We start from the raw sequence: 17,246 nt of genomic DNA, 5'->3' as shown, positions 1-17,246 counted from the left end.
GAAAAATCACACATGACCTTACTGTGTGACCTTCCCTGGGGTTGACCCAAAAATAACTGGCATCACTTACTTAGCTGATATGCTGACGTGCTTTGCGTCCTGCCCTCCCCTTCCCCTCTACCCCACAAAGATGGACTCAAGGGTCCTTTTCATTCTAACGGTTTTGCTGCTGATCACTATAGGCACCAATTTGAAGGTGCCAACTCTGGGACAGCTGATCATTTCTAACATCTTATAATCAGTTAATAGTGATCCCTCACTTTTGTATTCCTACTTCCTTCTAGGGTAGTTGATTTGGTGGAAAAAGGGAATAAGATGGGCTGGTAAATTCACTAATACATTCAAAAAATATTAATGGTTTATTATAGACCAGACACTGCGCTTGGCACTGAGCAAGACTGCCTCAGTCCCTGTCTGCACTGAACTTATGGTCTGGCAGGAAAGGTGGGTAATTTTAAAAGTAGGTACAATACTAGGTAGAGGTGCAGTGCAATGGGGGTGCGGGGTTAAGGAAGAACAGACCAGGAGCTCCTAACATCACCTAAGTGGGCTTTATAGAGGGTTAAGAGAGAATCACTGATTTTAAATGCACATTGTTACACCAATAAAATTGAGTTCTGATATTGAGCAAGACACTCACCCCTCTGATTCCTTGCTCTACAATCCTTTACCCGCTGCCTTCCTGCTTTCCCACAGTTCCTGGAACATCTGCTGTGGCCCCCCCGAAGGCCCCTGTCTTTAAAGTGAAAGAAAAAAACAGGAGTCCTAAGCTCTGCTGGTCCTAAAGACCTCCCTTCACATAAATGGATGGATGGATGAAAGAAGGGAGGGAGGGAAGGATGGAGAAATACAGGGAGAGGGAAGGAGGGGGAGGGAGAGATAGAGAGTGAGAGAGAGAGATAACAGACAGATATGTTGTCATCAGGTACCATCAAGTTGGTTCTGACTCATAGTGACCCTGTGTACAACAGAACAAAACACTGCCTGGTTCGGTGCCATCCTCAAAATCAGTGCTATGTCTGAGCCCACTGTTGCAGCTATTGTGTCAATCCATCTTATTGAGGGTCTTCCTCCTTTTTGCTCACCTTCTACTTTACCAAGCATGATGTCCTTTTCCAGGGGCTAGTCGCTCCTGATAACATGTCCAAAGTATGTGACATGAAGTCTTGCCATCCTCATTTCTGAGGAGAATTCTGGCTGTACTTCTTTCAAGACAGACCTGTTCTTTCTTCTGTCAGTCCATGGTATATTCAATATTCTTTGCCAACAGTATAATTCAAATGCAAATAATTCAAATTTTTTTGGACTTCCTTATTCATTGTCCAGCTTTCACATACATATGAGGTGATTGAAAATACCGTGGCTTGTGTCAGGGGCACCTTAGCCCTCAGAGTGACATCTTTGCTTTTTAACACATTAAAGAGGTCTTTTACAACACATTTGCCCTTTGATTTCTTGACTACTGCTTCCACGGGCTTTGATTGTGGATCCAAGTAAAATGAAATCCTTGACAACTTCAATATTTTCTCCATTATCATGATATTGCTTATTAGTCCAATTGTGAGAATTTTTGTTTTCTGTATCTTGAGGTGTAATCTTTACTGAAAGCTATAGTCTTTGATCTTCATCAGTTAGTGCTTCAAGTCCTCTTCATTTTCAGTAAACAAGACTGTGTCATCTGCATATTGTAGGTTGTTAATGAGCCTTCCTCCAATCCTTATGTAGTCCACATTTTCAGATCATTTGCTCAGCATACAGATTGAATAAGTATGGTGAAAGGATACAACCCTGATGCACACCTTTCCTGGTTTTAAACCACGCAGGATCCCCTTGTTTTGTTTGAACAACTGGCTTTTGGTCTATGTTCACGTTCCTGATGAGCACAATTAAGTGTTCTGGAATTCCCATTCTTTACAACGTTATCCACAATTTGTAACGATCCACACAATCAAGTGCCTTTGCATAGTCAATAAAACACAGGTAAACGTCTTTCTGAAATTCTTTGCTTTTAGCCATGATTCATCTGACATCAGCAATGATATCCCTCATTCCACATCCTCTTCTGAGTTCAGCTTGAATTTCTGGCAGTTCCCCATCGATGTACTGCTGCAACCACTTTTGAAATATCTTCATCAAAATTTTACTTGTGTGTGATGTTAATGATGTTGTTTAATAATTTCCGCATTCTGTTGGATCACCTTTCTTTGGAATAGGCACAAATACGGATCTCTTCCAGTCAGTTGGTCAGGTAGCTATCTGCCAGATTTCTTTGCATAGGTGAGTGAGCACCTTCAGTACTGCATCCATTTGTTGAAACATCTCATTTGGCATTCTATTGATTCCTGAAGCCTTGTTTTTTGACAATGCCTTCAGTGCAGCTTGGACTTCTCTCTCAATACCATTGTTCTTCATCATATGTTACCTACTGAAATGGTTGGGCATCAACAACTGTATTTGGTACAGTGATTATCTTCCCTTGAAGCTTCCTGCATCATTCAATATTTTGGCCATAGATTTCTTCAATATTGCAACTCGAGGCTTGAATTTTTTCTTCAGTTTTTTCAGCTTGAGAAATGCCAAGAATGATCTTCCTTTTTGGTTTTCTAACTCCAGGTCTTTGTACATGTCATTATGATACTTTACTTTGTCTTCTCCAGCTGCCCTTTGAAACTTTCTGTTCAGCTCTTTTACATGATCATTTTTTCCATTTGCTTTAGCTACTTGATGTTCAAGAGCAAGTTTTAGCATTTCTTCTGACATCTATTTTGGTCTTTTCTTTCTTTCCTGTCTTTTTAATGACATTTTGCTTTCTTCATGTATGATATCCTCAATGTTATTCTACAACTTGCCTGGTCTTCAGTCATTAGTGTTCAGTGCATCAAATCTACTTTTGAGATGGTCTCTAAATTAAGGTGGGATATACTGCAAAGTCGTACTTTGATTCTCTTGGACTTGTTTTAATTTTCTTCAGCGTCAGCTTGAACTTGCATATGAGCAGTTGGTCTGTTTCACAGTCAGCCCCAGCTTTGTTCTGTCTGATGATATTGAGCTTCTCCATTGTCTCTTTCCACAGATGTAGAGGATTTGATTCATGTATATTCCATCCAGTGAGGTCCACATGTATAGTCGCTATTTATGTTTTTGAAGAAAGGTATTTGCTATGAATTGTTGGTCTTGCAAAATTCTATCATCTGATCTCCAGCATCATTTCTATCACCAAAGTCATGTTTTCCCACTACTGATCCTTCTTCTTTGTTTCCAACTTTTGCATTTCAATCACCAGTAATTACCAATGCATCTTGATTAAATGTTTGATCAAACATGCAATCAAGATAGATATACATACATGTGTATATGTGTGTAAAGAGACCTGATTGCACAACAAGTGAGCACTCGGTTCCTAACCAAAAGTTTGGTGGTTCAAACCCACCAGCTGCTCCATGGCAGAAAAGACCTAGCAATCTGCTCCCACAAAGATTTCAGCCTAGGAAACCCTATGGGGCAGTTCTACTCTGTCATATAGAGTCACTAAGAGTTGGAATCCACTTAACTGCACAAAACAACAACATATATGTGTGTGTATCTATTTATGTATGTATGCTTTTATATTATTTATATATAGTATAGGGGTCACAGGTAGCTAAACAGTTAAGCACTCAGCTGTTAACCAAAAGGTTGACAGTTTGAACCCATCCAGCAGCTCTGCAGGAGAAACCTGGCAATTTACTCCAGTAAAGTTTACAGCCTAGAAATCCCTATGGGACAGCTCTACTCTGTCACATGGGATCACTATGAGTCAAAAATCAACTGGATGGTACCCAACAACAACATATGTAGCACAAAATATAAAAAGATATTTATATAGATGGTGATGTATTTGATGATATTAATATAGGTATAAGTACACATCTATATATAGAGAGAGAGAGATTTATATCTGGAATAGACAATGAAGAAATGGTGCCACAGAATGCAAGGGTGAGAGCCAGGATCCATGTGCAGCCCTCCTCTCGCTCAGGAGGCACTGAGATCAACACAATTATATTTAAGCATTTGCATACATTTGCATTGAACCCTCGTTATATCCTTTCCCAAGCCTGTGGAAATGGCCTTCTTAGCATTTTAATCTATTAGGTGAGGAATGGAAAACCCTGGACCCAGACTAAACAGATTCTGGTCCAAATCCTGACTCTGTTGCTGATTATCTTTGGCTAAAATGGGGTAGTGACAGCTACATTCCAGACCTGTTGGGGGCAAAATTGATTTGATGTATGCAAAAGGGCCTAGCTTCCAGTTCCAGGCAGGGGGGAGAGGGTGAGGATATTGAAGGTTTCCTAATTAGAAGAGTGTCTCATACCCTCAGAAAGGTGTCCCAGGGGCTAGGATATGTGGGAGGGGAGAGTGGAAGTGAGATGGAGTAGACCCATGGACTACTGTGGAGCCCCCATTCAGGTCCCAGAAAGAGTGCACGCATCTAAGAGTAGAGCTGAAAATCACCTGAGCTAGCAGAATTGCACCGTTGGCTGGAGCTTATTTAATTTTATAGAAAGCTCTGGGCTCAGAGCCCAGCTGTATAACAGTATGAATTATTCAAATAGTTTGGGATAAAGTTGGAGACCGCTTGTGGGGTGTGGAGGCTAGTGGTGGAAGTAATTTGGAGGAAGCACAGTGGAGTTTTCCATGCTCTGCACTCAGGAAGGGATGGCATTTACCACCACCGGACTATCATAGGGAGGACTGGGTTTAGTCCTTGGCCTTTGGAGGAACTCAGACTGCCAAGAGGACAGACCTCAAACAGACTGTTCAAATTCTCTCCTGGGGGCAACTCGGCCAGATGAAGAGTCCGAATAAAGACCACAGTGGGTCTGAAGAGGTGGGTGAGGAAGGCTACCAGGAAGAACTACACCCATCTTGACCTTGGGCACATTCACAGAGCATTCATGGTGGAGACATTATGCGAGGAAGGCTAGGCACACCTAGCCCCTGTGTCATTGTCAGGACTGGAAACCCAAATACAGTGATTCTGATGGAAGAACTAATATAACTACCTTCCAGGCCTGAAAGACGAGAGGGAGCCATCAGTGAGTCCTCTCTCTACTTCAACCTTCTGTCTTCTCCATCCCAAGGACCAGAGATATAAGAAGGAACAGATTAAGATCCTGCAGTCAGCAGACCTGGTTAAAATCCCAGCTCTGTATTTATAATGTGTGTGATCTTGGCTATGTCTTCTTGGACCTTCTTTTTGAACCTTTGTTTCCTTATCTTAAAATTGGGAATTGTACCAAAATATCAAAATAATACAAAGCATTATCTCTGGTCACAATGCCATAAAATTATACATCAATTACAGGAAGAGCAAGGAAAAAATAAAAAATTCAGAAAATGAATAAAACCTTGCTTTAAAACAACTGGGTAAAAGAAGAAATCAAAGAGGTAATCAAAAATTCTTAGAATCAAATGAGAATGAAAACACATCACACCAAAACTTTGGGACACAGCAAAGGCAATGCTCAGAGGTCAATTTAAAGCAGTAGACGCACACATCAAAAAAGAAGAATGGGACAAAATCAAAACATTAGCCCTACAAATAGAAAGAAAACAGCGAAAGAAGCCCACTGCCACCAGAAGAAAGGAAATAATGAAGATCAGAAAGAATAGAAAAAATGAAATAGAGAACAGAAAAACAATGGAATTGACAAGACCAAAAGTTGGTTCTTTGAAAAGATCAATAAAATCGACAAACCACCAGCCAAAATGACAAAAGAAAAACAGGAGAGGAAGCAAATAACCCACATAAAAAATGAGACAGGGGACATCACAACAGACCTGACAGAACACTATGAAAAATTGTACTACAACAAATTTGAGAACCTAGAGGAAATGGACAAATTTCTAGAAACACACTACCTAAACTAGTGCAAACTGAGACAGAAAATATGAACAGACACATAACGAGAAGAGATTAAAGAGGTAATAAAAAAAATTCCCAACAACGAAAAAAAGGCATGGTCTGGACGGCTTTGCTTGAGAATTCTACTGAACATTCAGAGAAGAGCTTACTCCAGTACTACTCAAACTATTTCAGAACACAGACAAGGAAGGAATACTCCTGAATTCATTCATAAAAAGCCAGTATAACTCCGATACTAAAATCAGGCAAAGACATCAGAAAAAAAAATTGCAGACCATTATCTCTCATGAATATAGATGCAAAAAATCTCAACAAAATTCTGTCCAATAGAATTCAGCATCATATCAAAAAAATAATACACCATGACTAAGTGGGATTCATACCAGGTATGCAAGGATAGTTCAACATTAGAAAATCCATCAATGTAATCCACCACATAAATAGAACAATAGAAAAGAGTCACGTGACCACTCTCAGTAAAACAGGAATAGAATGGAAATTCCTCAGCATAATAAAGGGCATCTATGCAAAACCAACAGCCAATATCATTCTCAATGGAGAGAGGCCGAAAGCATTCTCTTTAAGAACAGGAACGAGACGAGGATGCCCTTTATCACCACTCCTATTTAACATTGTGCTGGAAGTCCTAGATAGCGCAATAAAGCAAGAAAAAGAAATAAAGGCCATCCAAAATGGAAAGGAATAGGTAAAACTATCCCTATGCACAGATGATATGATCCTATACACAGAAAACCCCAAAGGTTCCACAAGAAAACTACTGGAACAGAAAGAGTCAGCAGAGTAACAGGATATAAGATCAACGTGCAAAAATCAGTTGGCTTGCTATACGCCAACAAAGAGAACTTTGGGAAGGAAATCAGGAAAACAATACCTTATAATAGCCCCTACGAAGATAAAATACTTAGGAATAGATCTAACGAGGCAGGTAAAAGGCCTATACAAAGAAGACTACAAAACAATATTGTCAGAAACGAAAAGAGGACCTACATACCATGCTCATGGAAAGGAAGACTAAACATAGTGAAAACATCAATTCTACCCAAAATGATCTACGAATATAATGCAATCCTGATCCAAATACCAGCAGCATTCTCTAACGAGATGGAAAAACTAATCATCGACTTTATATGGAAAGGAAAGAGCCCCCGCATAAGCAAAGCATTACTAAAGAAAAACAATAAAGTAGGAGGCCTCACACTAGCTGATCTCAGAACCGACTATACAGCCATGGTAGTCAAAACAGCCTGATACTAGTACAATGACAGACACATAGACCAATGGAACAGAATCAAGAACCCAGATGTAAGTCCATCCACATATGGTCAGCTAGTCTTTGACAAGGGATCAAAGTCCATTAAATGCTGGTGGGGGGCCGGGGTAGAATCAATACCTAGATAGCAGACAAGTGATAACTTTGGCGAAGGAAAAGACAACACAGTACTGGGGAAGTCAGCACAACTTGACCAAGCCACAATCATAGAAGCTTCCTAGACACATCCAAGTACCTCGAGGCACTGGGTTACTGGGGCTGAGGACTAAGGACCAAGGTCTTGGGGACACCTAGGTCAACTGGCATAACATAGTTCATGAATAAAATGTTCTGCATCCTACTTTGGTGAGCAGGGTCTGAAGTCTTAAAAGCTTGTGAGTGGGCATTTAAAATACATCTATTGGTACCATCGTGTTCAGAGCAAAGGAGAATGAAGAAATCCAAAGATACAAGGAAAATGTTAGTCCAAAGGACTAATGAACCACAGCCTCCACCAGCCTGAGACAGAAGAAAGATGGTACCTGGCTACTGCCACAAACCACTCTGACAGGGATCACAATAAAGGGTCCTGGGCAGAGTGGGAGAAAAATGTAAAACAAAATTCAAATTCACAAAAAAAGACCAGATTTACTGATCTGACAGAGACTGGAGGAACCCCTGAGATTATGGCCCCCAGACACCCTGCTAACTCCAAACTGAAACCACTCCCAAAGTTCTTCTTTCAGCCAAAGATTAGACAGGCCTATAAAACAATAACACACATGAGGAACACGCTTCTTAGTTCAATCAAGCATACAAGACCAAATGGGCAACACCTGCCCAAAAGCAAAGACAAGAAGATAAGAGACAGGAAACCTGATCAAATGGACATGGGGAACCCAGGGTGTAAAGACAAAGAGGGAGAGTGCTGGCACATTGTAGGGATTGTAACCAATGTCACAAAACAATTTTTCATAAATTTTTGAATGAGAAACTTATTTGCACTGTAAACTTTCACCTAACACACAATAAAAAAAAAAAAAGATGTATAATGGGAATTATAATACATCATACGATTGTTGGGAGGATTAGGTGAGATAATGAACCTCAGCATTAGTGCTTGACGCATACAAACCAAAAAAAACAAAACCAGTTGCCATCGAGTCGATTCCAACTCATAGCAACCGCATGTGTGCAGAGTAGAACTGCTCCATAGGGTTTTCAAGGCTATGACCTTTCAGAAGCAGGTTGCCAGGCCTTTCTGGTTCAAATATGTATGCTTTTCTGTTACTTACGGCACTAGGTGTTTTTTTTTTTTTTTTTAATGTATAATAGAGATCCCTCGTGGCGCAACCACCAACCTTCCAATTAACCCAACACATGACCCAGTAAATAATGAGGAGGTAAAGTAGGGAGAAAGGTGAAGAGGAAGAATCAGGTGAGAGAAAGGAGGAAGAGGAGTAGGAGGAGCCACTGAGGGGCTGTTTAAAACAGTAAAAGGGCACAGGCTTTGCTGCCGAGCAGCCAGGCTCAAATTCCAACTGTGTCACTTACTAGCTGTGTGACCTTCCCAGTGTCTCAGTTCCCCCACCTGTAAAATGGGTATAACAACGCCATCTACCTCAGAGAACTGTCATGAGGTTTAAATGAGTTACTGTTTATAAAGCACTTAGAACAGTATTCGGCACATAGTACGTGCTACAGAAATGTCTGCTGTTATTTTATTACTACTAGTAGTAGTACAGCTTTTGTCACCACCATCATCATCAAAGTTGACCATTCCCAGATCTAGAAATCTCAGAGTCATCCATTTCTCCTCCACTCCTGTCACTGCCTCCCAGGCCCAGGACTTCACCAGCTTCACAGCTGGAGCAGGCGAGATGATTAGAGAAAGAGGAGACACTGTTTAACAAGTAGGCAGATTTGTTGAACCAGGGATTTCACCTGGAAAAGGATGTACTATTTCTTAGCTAATTGAGCTGGTGAGCTGGAAAGAGCATTGACTCCAGAGCTGGACAAATCTGGTTTCAAGAGGCAGCTGCTCGAGTTGTTTAGCCACTCTCAGTTATGGCTTTCTTATCTGTTAACAGGGTTACTGAAACCCATGTCAGAGCATTGCATCTAGACAAGATATGGGAACTCCGTGTAAATTGTATGTAAAGTCCAAGGCACAGGGCCTGGCATGTAGGAAGAAACCAGTAAGTAGAAAATTATTATTATGATTCCAGGAGACACATGTATTCCCTTGGGCAGTCTTTAGTGAGGTGTGACCCATGTACATGCAAAGGATTGTCCTAAGTCTCTAAACAGCTACCACTCATGGTTCTTGAGAACTTGGGCCCTGGGCGGAGATGGAGGTGACAGAGAGGAGCTAGTAGAGTGGCTGAGGAGGGGGTGGAACAAGCAAGGTGCTTATGGAGAGAAATGGAGGAAGTGACCACTAAATGTGGGAAATAGCTTACCTTAGCCTTTTGTTTAAAAATGGAGTAGGCTAAAACTAAAATTGCATCCTTGCATTCCCCATAAAAACACCAGGAAAGTCAAGCAGCATTACAGATTTGGAAAGTCTCTGAAATATCCTGTAGGCTGACTTTCTCAAGTCACAAAGGGGGAGCTAATACCCAAGTGGCCTGCCTGAGGTCCCACAGTGAGCTAACAGCAGAGTCGGGATGAGAGCTGTCCTCCTGGTCCCCAACCCAGGCCTTTCTCCCCTTCTTCCTGTTGTTGTTGTTAGGTGCCGTCAAGTCGGCTCCGACTCATAGCGACCCTATGCACAACAGAACGAAACACTGCCCGGTCCTGAGCCATCCTTACAACCGTTGTTATGCTTGAGCTCATTGTTGCAGTCACTGTGTCAGTCCACCTCGTTGAGGGTCTTCCTCTTTTCCGCTGACTCCGTACTCTGCCAAGCATGATGTCCTTCTCCAGGGACTGATCCCTCCTGACAATATGTCCAAAGTATGTCAGACGCAGTTTCGCCATCCTTGCCTCTAAGGAGCATTCTGGACGCACTTCTTCCAAGACAGATTTGTTCGTTCTTTTGGCAGTCCATGGTATATTCAATATTCTTCGCCAACACCACAATTCAAAGGCGTCAACTCTTCTTCGGTCTTCCTTATTCATTGTCCAGCTTTCACATGCATATGATGCGATTGAAAATACCATGGCTTGGGTCAGGCATACCTTAGTCTTCAGGGTAACATCTTTGCTCTTCAACACTTTGAAGAGGTCCTTTGCAGCAGATTTGCCCAATGCAATGCGTCTTTTGATTTCTTGACTGCTGCTTCCATGGCTGTTCATTGTGGATCCAAGTAAAATGAAATCCTTGACAACTTCAATCTTTTCTCCATTTATCATGATGTTGCTCATTGGTCCAGTTGTGAGAATTTTTGTTTTCTTTATGTTGAGGTGCAATCCATACCGAAGGCTGTGGTCTTTGATCTTCATTAGGAAGTGCTTCAAGTCCTCTTCACTTTCAGGAAGCAAGGTTGTGTCATCGGCATAACGCAGGTTGTTAATGAGTCTTCCTCCAATCCTGATACCCCATTCTTCTTCATATAGTCCAGCTTCTCGTATTATTTGCTCAGCATACAGATTAAATAGATATGGTGAAAGAACACAACCCTGACGCACACCTTTCCTGACTTTAAATCAATCAGTATCCCCTTGTTCTGTCCAAACAACTGCCTCTTGATCTATGTAAAGGTTCCTCATGAGCACAATTTAGTGTTCTGGAATTCCCAGTCTTCCCAGTGTTATCCATAGTTTGTTATGATCCACACAGTTGAATGCCTTCGCATAGTCAATAAAACACAGGTAAACATCCTTCTGGTATTCTCTGCTTTCAGCCAGGATCCATCTGACATCAGCAATGATATCCCTGGTTCCATGTCCTCTCCTGAAACTGGCCTGAATTTCTGGCAGTTCCCTGTGGATATACTGCTGCAGCCATTTTTGAATGATCTTCAGCAAAATTTTGCTTGCGTGTGATGTTAATGATATTGTTCTATAATTTCCACATTCAGCTGGATTGCCTTTCTTGGGAATAGGCATAAATATGGATCTCTTCCAGTCAGTTGGCCAGGAAGCTGTCTTCCATATTTCTTGGCATAGATGAGTGAGCACCTCCAGCACTGCATCTGTTTGTTGAAACATCTCAATTGATATTCCACCAATTCCTGGAGCCTTGTTTTTCACCAATGCCTTCAGAGTACTTTGGGCTTCTTCCTTCAGTACCATCGGTTCCTGATCATATGCCACCTCTTGAAATGGTTGAATATCAACTAATTCTTTTTGGTATAATGACTCTGTGTATTCCTTCCATCTTCTTTTGATGCTTCCTGCATCATTTAATATTTTCCCCCATGGAATCCTTCACTATTGCCACTCGAGGCTTGAATTTTTTCTTCAGTTCTTTCAGCTTGAGAAACGCTGAGCGTGTTCTTTCCTTTTGGTTTTCCATCTCCAACTCTTTGCATGTGTCATTATAATACTTTATTTTGTCTTCTCAAGAGGCCCTTTGAAATCTTCTGTTCAGTTCTTTTACTTCATGAATTCTTCTTTTTGCTTTAGCTGCTCGACCCTCAAAAGCAAGTTTCAGGGTCTCCTCTGACATCCATCTTGGTCTTTTCTTTCTTTCCTGTCTTTTCAGTGACCTCTTGCTTTCTTTGTGGATAATTTCCTTGATGTCATTCCACAACTTGTCTGGTCTTTGGTCACTAGTGTTCAATGCATCAAATCTATTCTTCAGATGGTCTCTAAATTTAGGTGGGATATACTCAAGGTCATATTTTGGCTCTCGTGGACTTGCTCTGATTTTCTTCAGTTTCAGCTTGAACTTGCACATGAGCAATTGATGGCCTGTTCCACAGTTGGCCCCTGGCCATGTTCTGACTGATGATATTGAGCTTTTCCATTGTCTCTTTCCACAGATGTAGTCAATTTGACTTCTGTGTGTTCCATCTGGTGAGGTCCATGTGTATAGTCGGCGTTTATGTTGGTGAAAGAAGGTATTTGCAATGATGAAGCCGTTGGTCTTGCAAAAGTCTGTCATTGATCTCCGGCATTGTTTCTATCACCAAGGCCATATTTTCCAACTACTGATCCTTCTTCTTTGTTTCCAACTCTCCCATTCCAATCACCAGTAATTATCAATGCATCTTGACTGCATGTTCGATAAATTTCATACTGCAGCAGCTGATAAAAATCTTCTATTTCTTCATTTTTGGCCCTAGTGGTTGGTGCGTAAATTTGAGTAATAGTCGTATTAACTGGTCTTCCTTGTAGGCGTATGGATATTATCCTATCACTGACACCGTTGTACTTCAGGATAGATCTTGAAACGTTCTTTTTGACGATGAATGCAACGCCATTCCTCTTTGAGTTGTCATTCCCAGCATAGTAGACTATATGATTGTGCAATTCAAAATGGCCAATACCAGTCCATTTCAGCTCACTAATGCCTAGGATATCGATGTTTACGTGTTCCATTTCATTTTTGACAATTTCCAATTTTCCTAAATTCATACTTCATACTTTCCAGGTTCTGATTATTAATGGATGTTTGCAGCTATTTCTTCTCATTTTGAGTCATGCCACATCAGCAAATGAAAGTTCCGAAAGCTTTACTCCATCCACGTCATTAAGGTCAACTGTACTTTGAGGAGGCTGCTCTTCCCCAGTCATCTTTTGAGTGCCTTCCAACCTAGGGGGCTCATCTTCCAGCACTATATTAGACGATGTTCCACTGCTATTCATAAAGTGTTCACTGGCTGATGCTTTTCAGAAGTAGACTGCCGGGTCCTTCTTCCTAGTCTGTCTTAGTCTGGAAGCTCAGCTGAAACCTGTCCTCCATGGGTGACCCTCCTGGTATCTGAATACTGGTGGCATAGCTTCCAGCATCACAGCAACACACTGATATTTCCTACCACTGGAAATATCTGGGCTCAATATGTAGCAGAGGTAAATTTAAGTCCCCAGAAAAGACTAACTCTGCAGGAGGCCAAACATGATCTTGTGATTAAACTCAAATGTGTGCACCCTCTGCTTTCTGGGAGTGGAGACACATGCAGCAAACAGTAGGTGAGTCTACCTCAAGCAGCACATGGAGACCCGGCCTTGGAGGGCCTGGTCCCTGGAACAGACACCAAGAGCTCAGACTTTCCTTCCCACAAAACTTCTAAGGCCTATTCTTTCCAAAACATAGAACACCCCCAGGCCCTGGAAGTCCCTGCCCCTTCCTGCCTCACATCTATACTTGGAGCCCAACCCAGACAGTGTTTACAACACACCTTAAAAGGGAAAAATGGCTCTCGTTCCAAAAGTGATTCAGCTAATTTCTGTTTGGAATTAGTTATTAAACTGATAGTGAACCAGTTTCAGCCCAGAGGTTGGGCCTACGGCCGTCTACCGATAGTCTGGTATAGGGTTACGGTTAGGGTTCCCCCACAGCACTAAGGCAGGCCTCTGCCAAGTCAACACCTTGACCATGCTGAACAATTAAGCCACAGAATCCTTAGAGAAAGCAGACCGGATGCTATCCTCTCTGTCCCTTCCACCCCCAAAGACACCACAAGTTTTTCAGGTTAAACTGTACCTAAATGACTCCTAAAGAGTTCAATAGTCCTCAACCCAAGCAGCACATTAGAATCACCTGGAAAACTAAAATGCCTACTGCAGGAGCCACTCCAGACCAATTAAATCACAATCAGAAAAAAATTTTAAAGCTCCCTAGCAATTTGAAGGTGCTTTCAGGGTTGAGAACTTCTGAGTCACACATTGGCCTGAGAGCGTAAAGGGTCAAAAAAATTGAACCAGAAGTTACCACTATGGGATTTAGGATCACGAACTCTAAATTAAAGAGATTTGGGATCAAATTTTGGCTACATTCCTTATTAGCTGTGTGACCTTGGGGGTAAGGCCCTTAAACCACTTCCTCAACCATAAACGAGAACAACATGGCACTTACCTCATAGGGTTGCTGTGTGATTTAAAAGGAATAATGCATGTTAAGCATTTAGCACAGTGCTTTAACCAGTTTGTTCCAGTTCGAACCCCTGCTGAAAATTTCCATTTCCACCCCAAATATACTGAATCAGAATCTGTAGTTTAACAAGGTCCCCAGGTGATTCTTATGTATAATGAATTTTGAGAACCACTGCTCTACTAGTGGTTCTCAGAACTGCTGCCTAACCAGCAGCATTAGCATTGCCTGGGAACTTGTTAGAAATTCAAATTCTCAGCAAGGGTTCAAACCAGAGCAAACCAGTTGGAAGCCCTGATTTAGCATGATGCACAGTAACACTCAAATATTAGCTATTGCTATTTGATACAATTCACTTCTCTCCTGACCAGAGTTAACATTTACCCTGTTCTTCTAGATCTCCTTAGGGGCTCAGATCAGTGTCAAGCCTCAGAATCACCTGTAGAGCTTGTTAAAATGCAGATTCCCAGGTCTTACCCCAGGTCCTTAGTAAATCTTGGGTTTGCACAGGTATCTGTATTTTCCACAAACTCCATCAGGAATTTTGAGCATCATCAGGACTGGGGACTACTGAGCTGGAGCATCTTCATGTGACTGGCATCTTAGGACTATTAAATGGCATAACATTGCTTCCAGAGACATCATTGGTTCCATCCTCAATGATAAGCGAGACAGTGGAAATGAAACAGAAGACTTTAGTGAGGTCCCTGGGTTTGAAAAATCACGTATCCTACTTCCATGGTGCCGGGGGCAACATGAAGTCAATCAATCATCTAAAATTCTATATGCCAAATTGTTCTTTGTATTTATTACATCACTCAGAAGAAACCAGGGACACCACAACTGCTGAGAAAGATGCATGGTGATGGGGAAACCTGCTCCCACCGAGTCAATTCCAACTCATAGCAACCCTATAGGATGGAGTAGGTTTCCAAAGAATGGCTGGTGGATTCAAACTGCTTACCTTTTGGTCAGCCATTGTGCCACCAGGGCTCCAATGGGGAAGGAAGGTTGATATTTATAACAGATGCCACATGAAGAAAGCTAATAGAGACTTTGGGGCACCAGCTTTTTATCTCAAGTGGGAAATTAAATCAAAGGGGCTGGTCACCTACTGAAAATGGAGATAACAAGGAACCAGAGAGGGGAGTTAACTCTCCCAAGGTCACACAGCAAACTAATGCTAGAGCCATCACTAACCTTCTGAACCAGGTGTTCTCACTGAACAAGCTTCCTTTCACACTCCCCAAGCCTGCCGTTTTGTCCCCCAGTCATGAAGCTCACCTTGGCTATTATGCGGCACAAGGGTGCCCCCTCCTGTGTCAGGCTGAAAAGGTTCCCTGTGGTGGACTCCATGGTGTAGATATTGTCCGAAGCATCAATTTTCCTTACCAGTGCCTAAGGAAAAAGAGCACAGGTCTGCTGGTTATTCACCCCCATATACTCACTGCTCATCTTGCACTAAGGAATACCAGTGGGCCCATGTCCCTAACTGCCCCCTGGAATATATAATTCTGCCCCATTCCCAGCCCCACTGTGAGGGTACAATGAGGTTGCGCACTCCTTAGGGAAAGACATGAGTCAGGGTGAGCTCTGAACTACCTTTCAGAAATAGGAACAATTTCAAAACCCTGAGGCACAGACAAGATATTTTCCCTGTTCCAGTCAATTGGAAAATCAGTTTTCAATATTGATTGGCTCAGTGAATATGACTTTGTTGTGCTACTGACTCCTAATGAGAATAGAAACCATCAGATAAATAAACAATCCATCAGGTTGGAAACCAATGAGCTGCTACATATGTAACCAAAGAACTTGCTCATTTTAGATGGTTTTTGGCCAATGGCGAATTCCAGTGGGGCTTAGGTTCAAGAGTTGAGTCAAGAGAAGCACTCTGCAGGCGCTTACTAACGGGGGGACAGCTGTATTGGTTGTATACCAAAAAAACCAACCCAAATCCAGGGCTGTTGAGCTAATTCCAACTCACAGCAACCCTACAGGAGAGAGTAGAACTGTTCCATAGTGTTTCCCAAGCTGCAAATCTTTACAGAAGCAAACTGCCACATCTTTTTTCCATAGAGTAGGGCTGGTGGACTCAAACCACCTACCTTTTGGTTAGCAGCCAAGCACTTTAACCACTGCACCATCAGGGCTTCTCACTGGTTATATAACCTGTTGCCATTGGGTCAATTCCAACTCACAGCAACCCTGTATGACAAAGTCAAACTGTCCCACAGGTTTCCCAAGGAGCAGCTGGTGGTTTCCAAACTGCAACCTTTTGGTTAGCAGCCTGAGCTCTTAACTATTGTACCACCAGGGCTCCCGTATTGGTTGTATATACAGGCCAAAATAGCAACACTGGGAATCTTGTCAAGGAATGGGTAACTCAGTGACGATTGACACACTGATCAAGGCTGAGGGATATAAGGCTGGTTGTGAGAGTTGCTGGGAATGACTGAACTTAAGACCAGGGAAGCTCAGGAGAGCCAATGCAAGATTCATTAACAAATAAAATATAACAATTATTCCTGGAAGAGTTTGGCTTATTTCTGGGAAAAAGCTTGTATCTTGAAACCACTTCATAATCAGTCGTTTTCTTTAGAACATTGGACTCATTGATCATAAATGATTCCACCTGCTAATTAATGCCAGTTGCTCAAATTTCTCCAGGGAGGCCTAGCAATATAGATTGGGAAAAGCTGCCTTTGAGAGAGCGTCATGCAAGATAGTAAGACCTCCAGGGCTGGGTGCTCTGAACAGCCACCTGTGCGGTTTCATTTGCCATGTTTATATAAAATCATTAAAATTAATTTAATTTTAATTAACTCCAGTGTTACAGAAAAGACACTAGAAAGGAAATCAGGAGATCTTGTCCAGCTTTATTTTTAACATACTATTAATGATAAAAGGAGGAACATACAAACAGAATTGAGATTACTTATGTCAACAATGGTTAAAAACATGGGCTCTGGATCTAGACTGCCTGGGTTCAAATCCTGGCTCTCCCACTTTTATGTGCCCTAGAATAAGTAACTTAAGCAAGTTTCTTTCTATGTCTCAGTTTCCTCATCTGTAAATAGCAG

General features: G+C 41.9%; 1 protein-coding gene across 1 annotated transcript in view; it reads right to left on the bottom strand.

The window, feature by feature from the left end:
• INSC (INSC spindle orientation adaptor protein) overlaps positions 1-17,246 on the bottom strand; it is a 170,335-nt gene that overhangs the window by 55,863 nt on the left and 97,226 nt on the right. The window contains exon 6 of the mRNA XM_049890510.1: positions 15,448-15,561. Coding sequence (XP_049746467.1) covers positions 15,448-15,561 — 114 coding nt within the window. The remainder of the gene's footprint in view (positions 1-15,447; positions 15,562-17,246) is intronic.

This window comes from Elephas maximus, chromosome 7 (assembly GCF_024166365.1).
Source record: "Elephas maximus indicus isolate mEleMax1 chromosome 7, mEleMax1 primary haplotype, whole genome shotgun sequence".
NCBI classification, from domain to species: domain Eukaryota; kingdom Metazoa; phylum Chordata; class Mammalia; order Proboscidea; family Elephantidae; genus Elephas; species Elephas maximus.
Note: the sequence above shows the minus strand (reverse complement) of the source record. Positions and strands in the feature narration are given on the sequence as shown.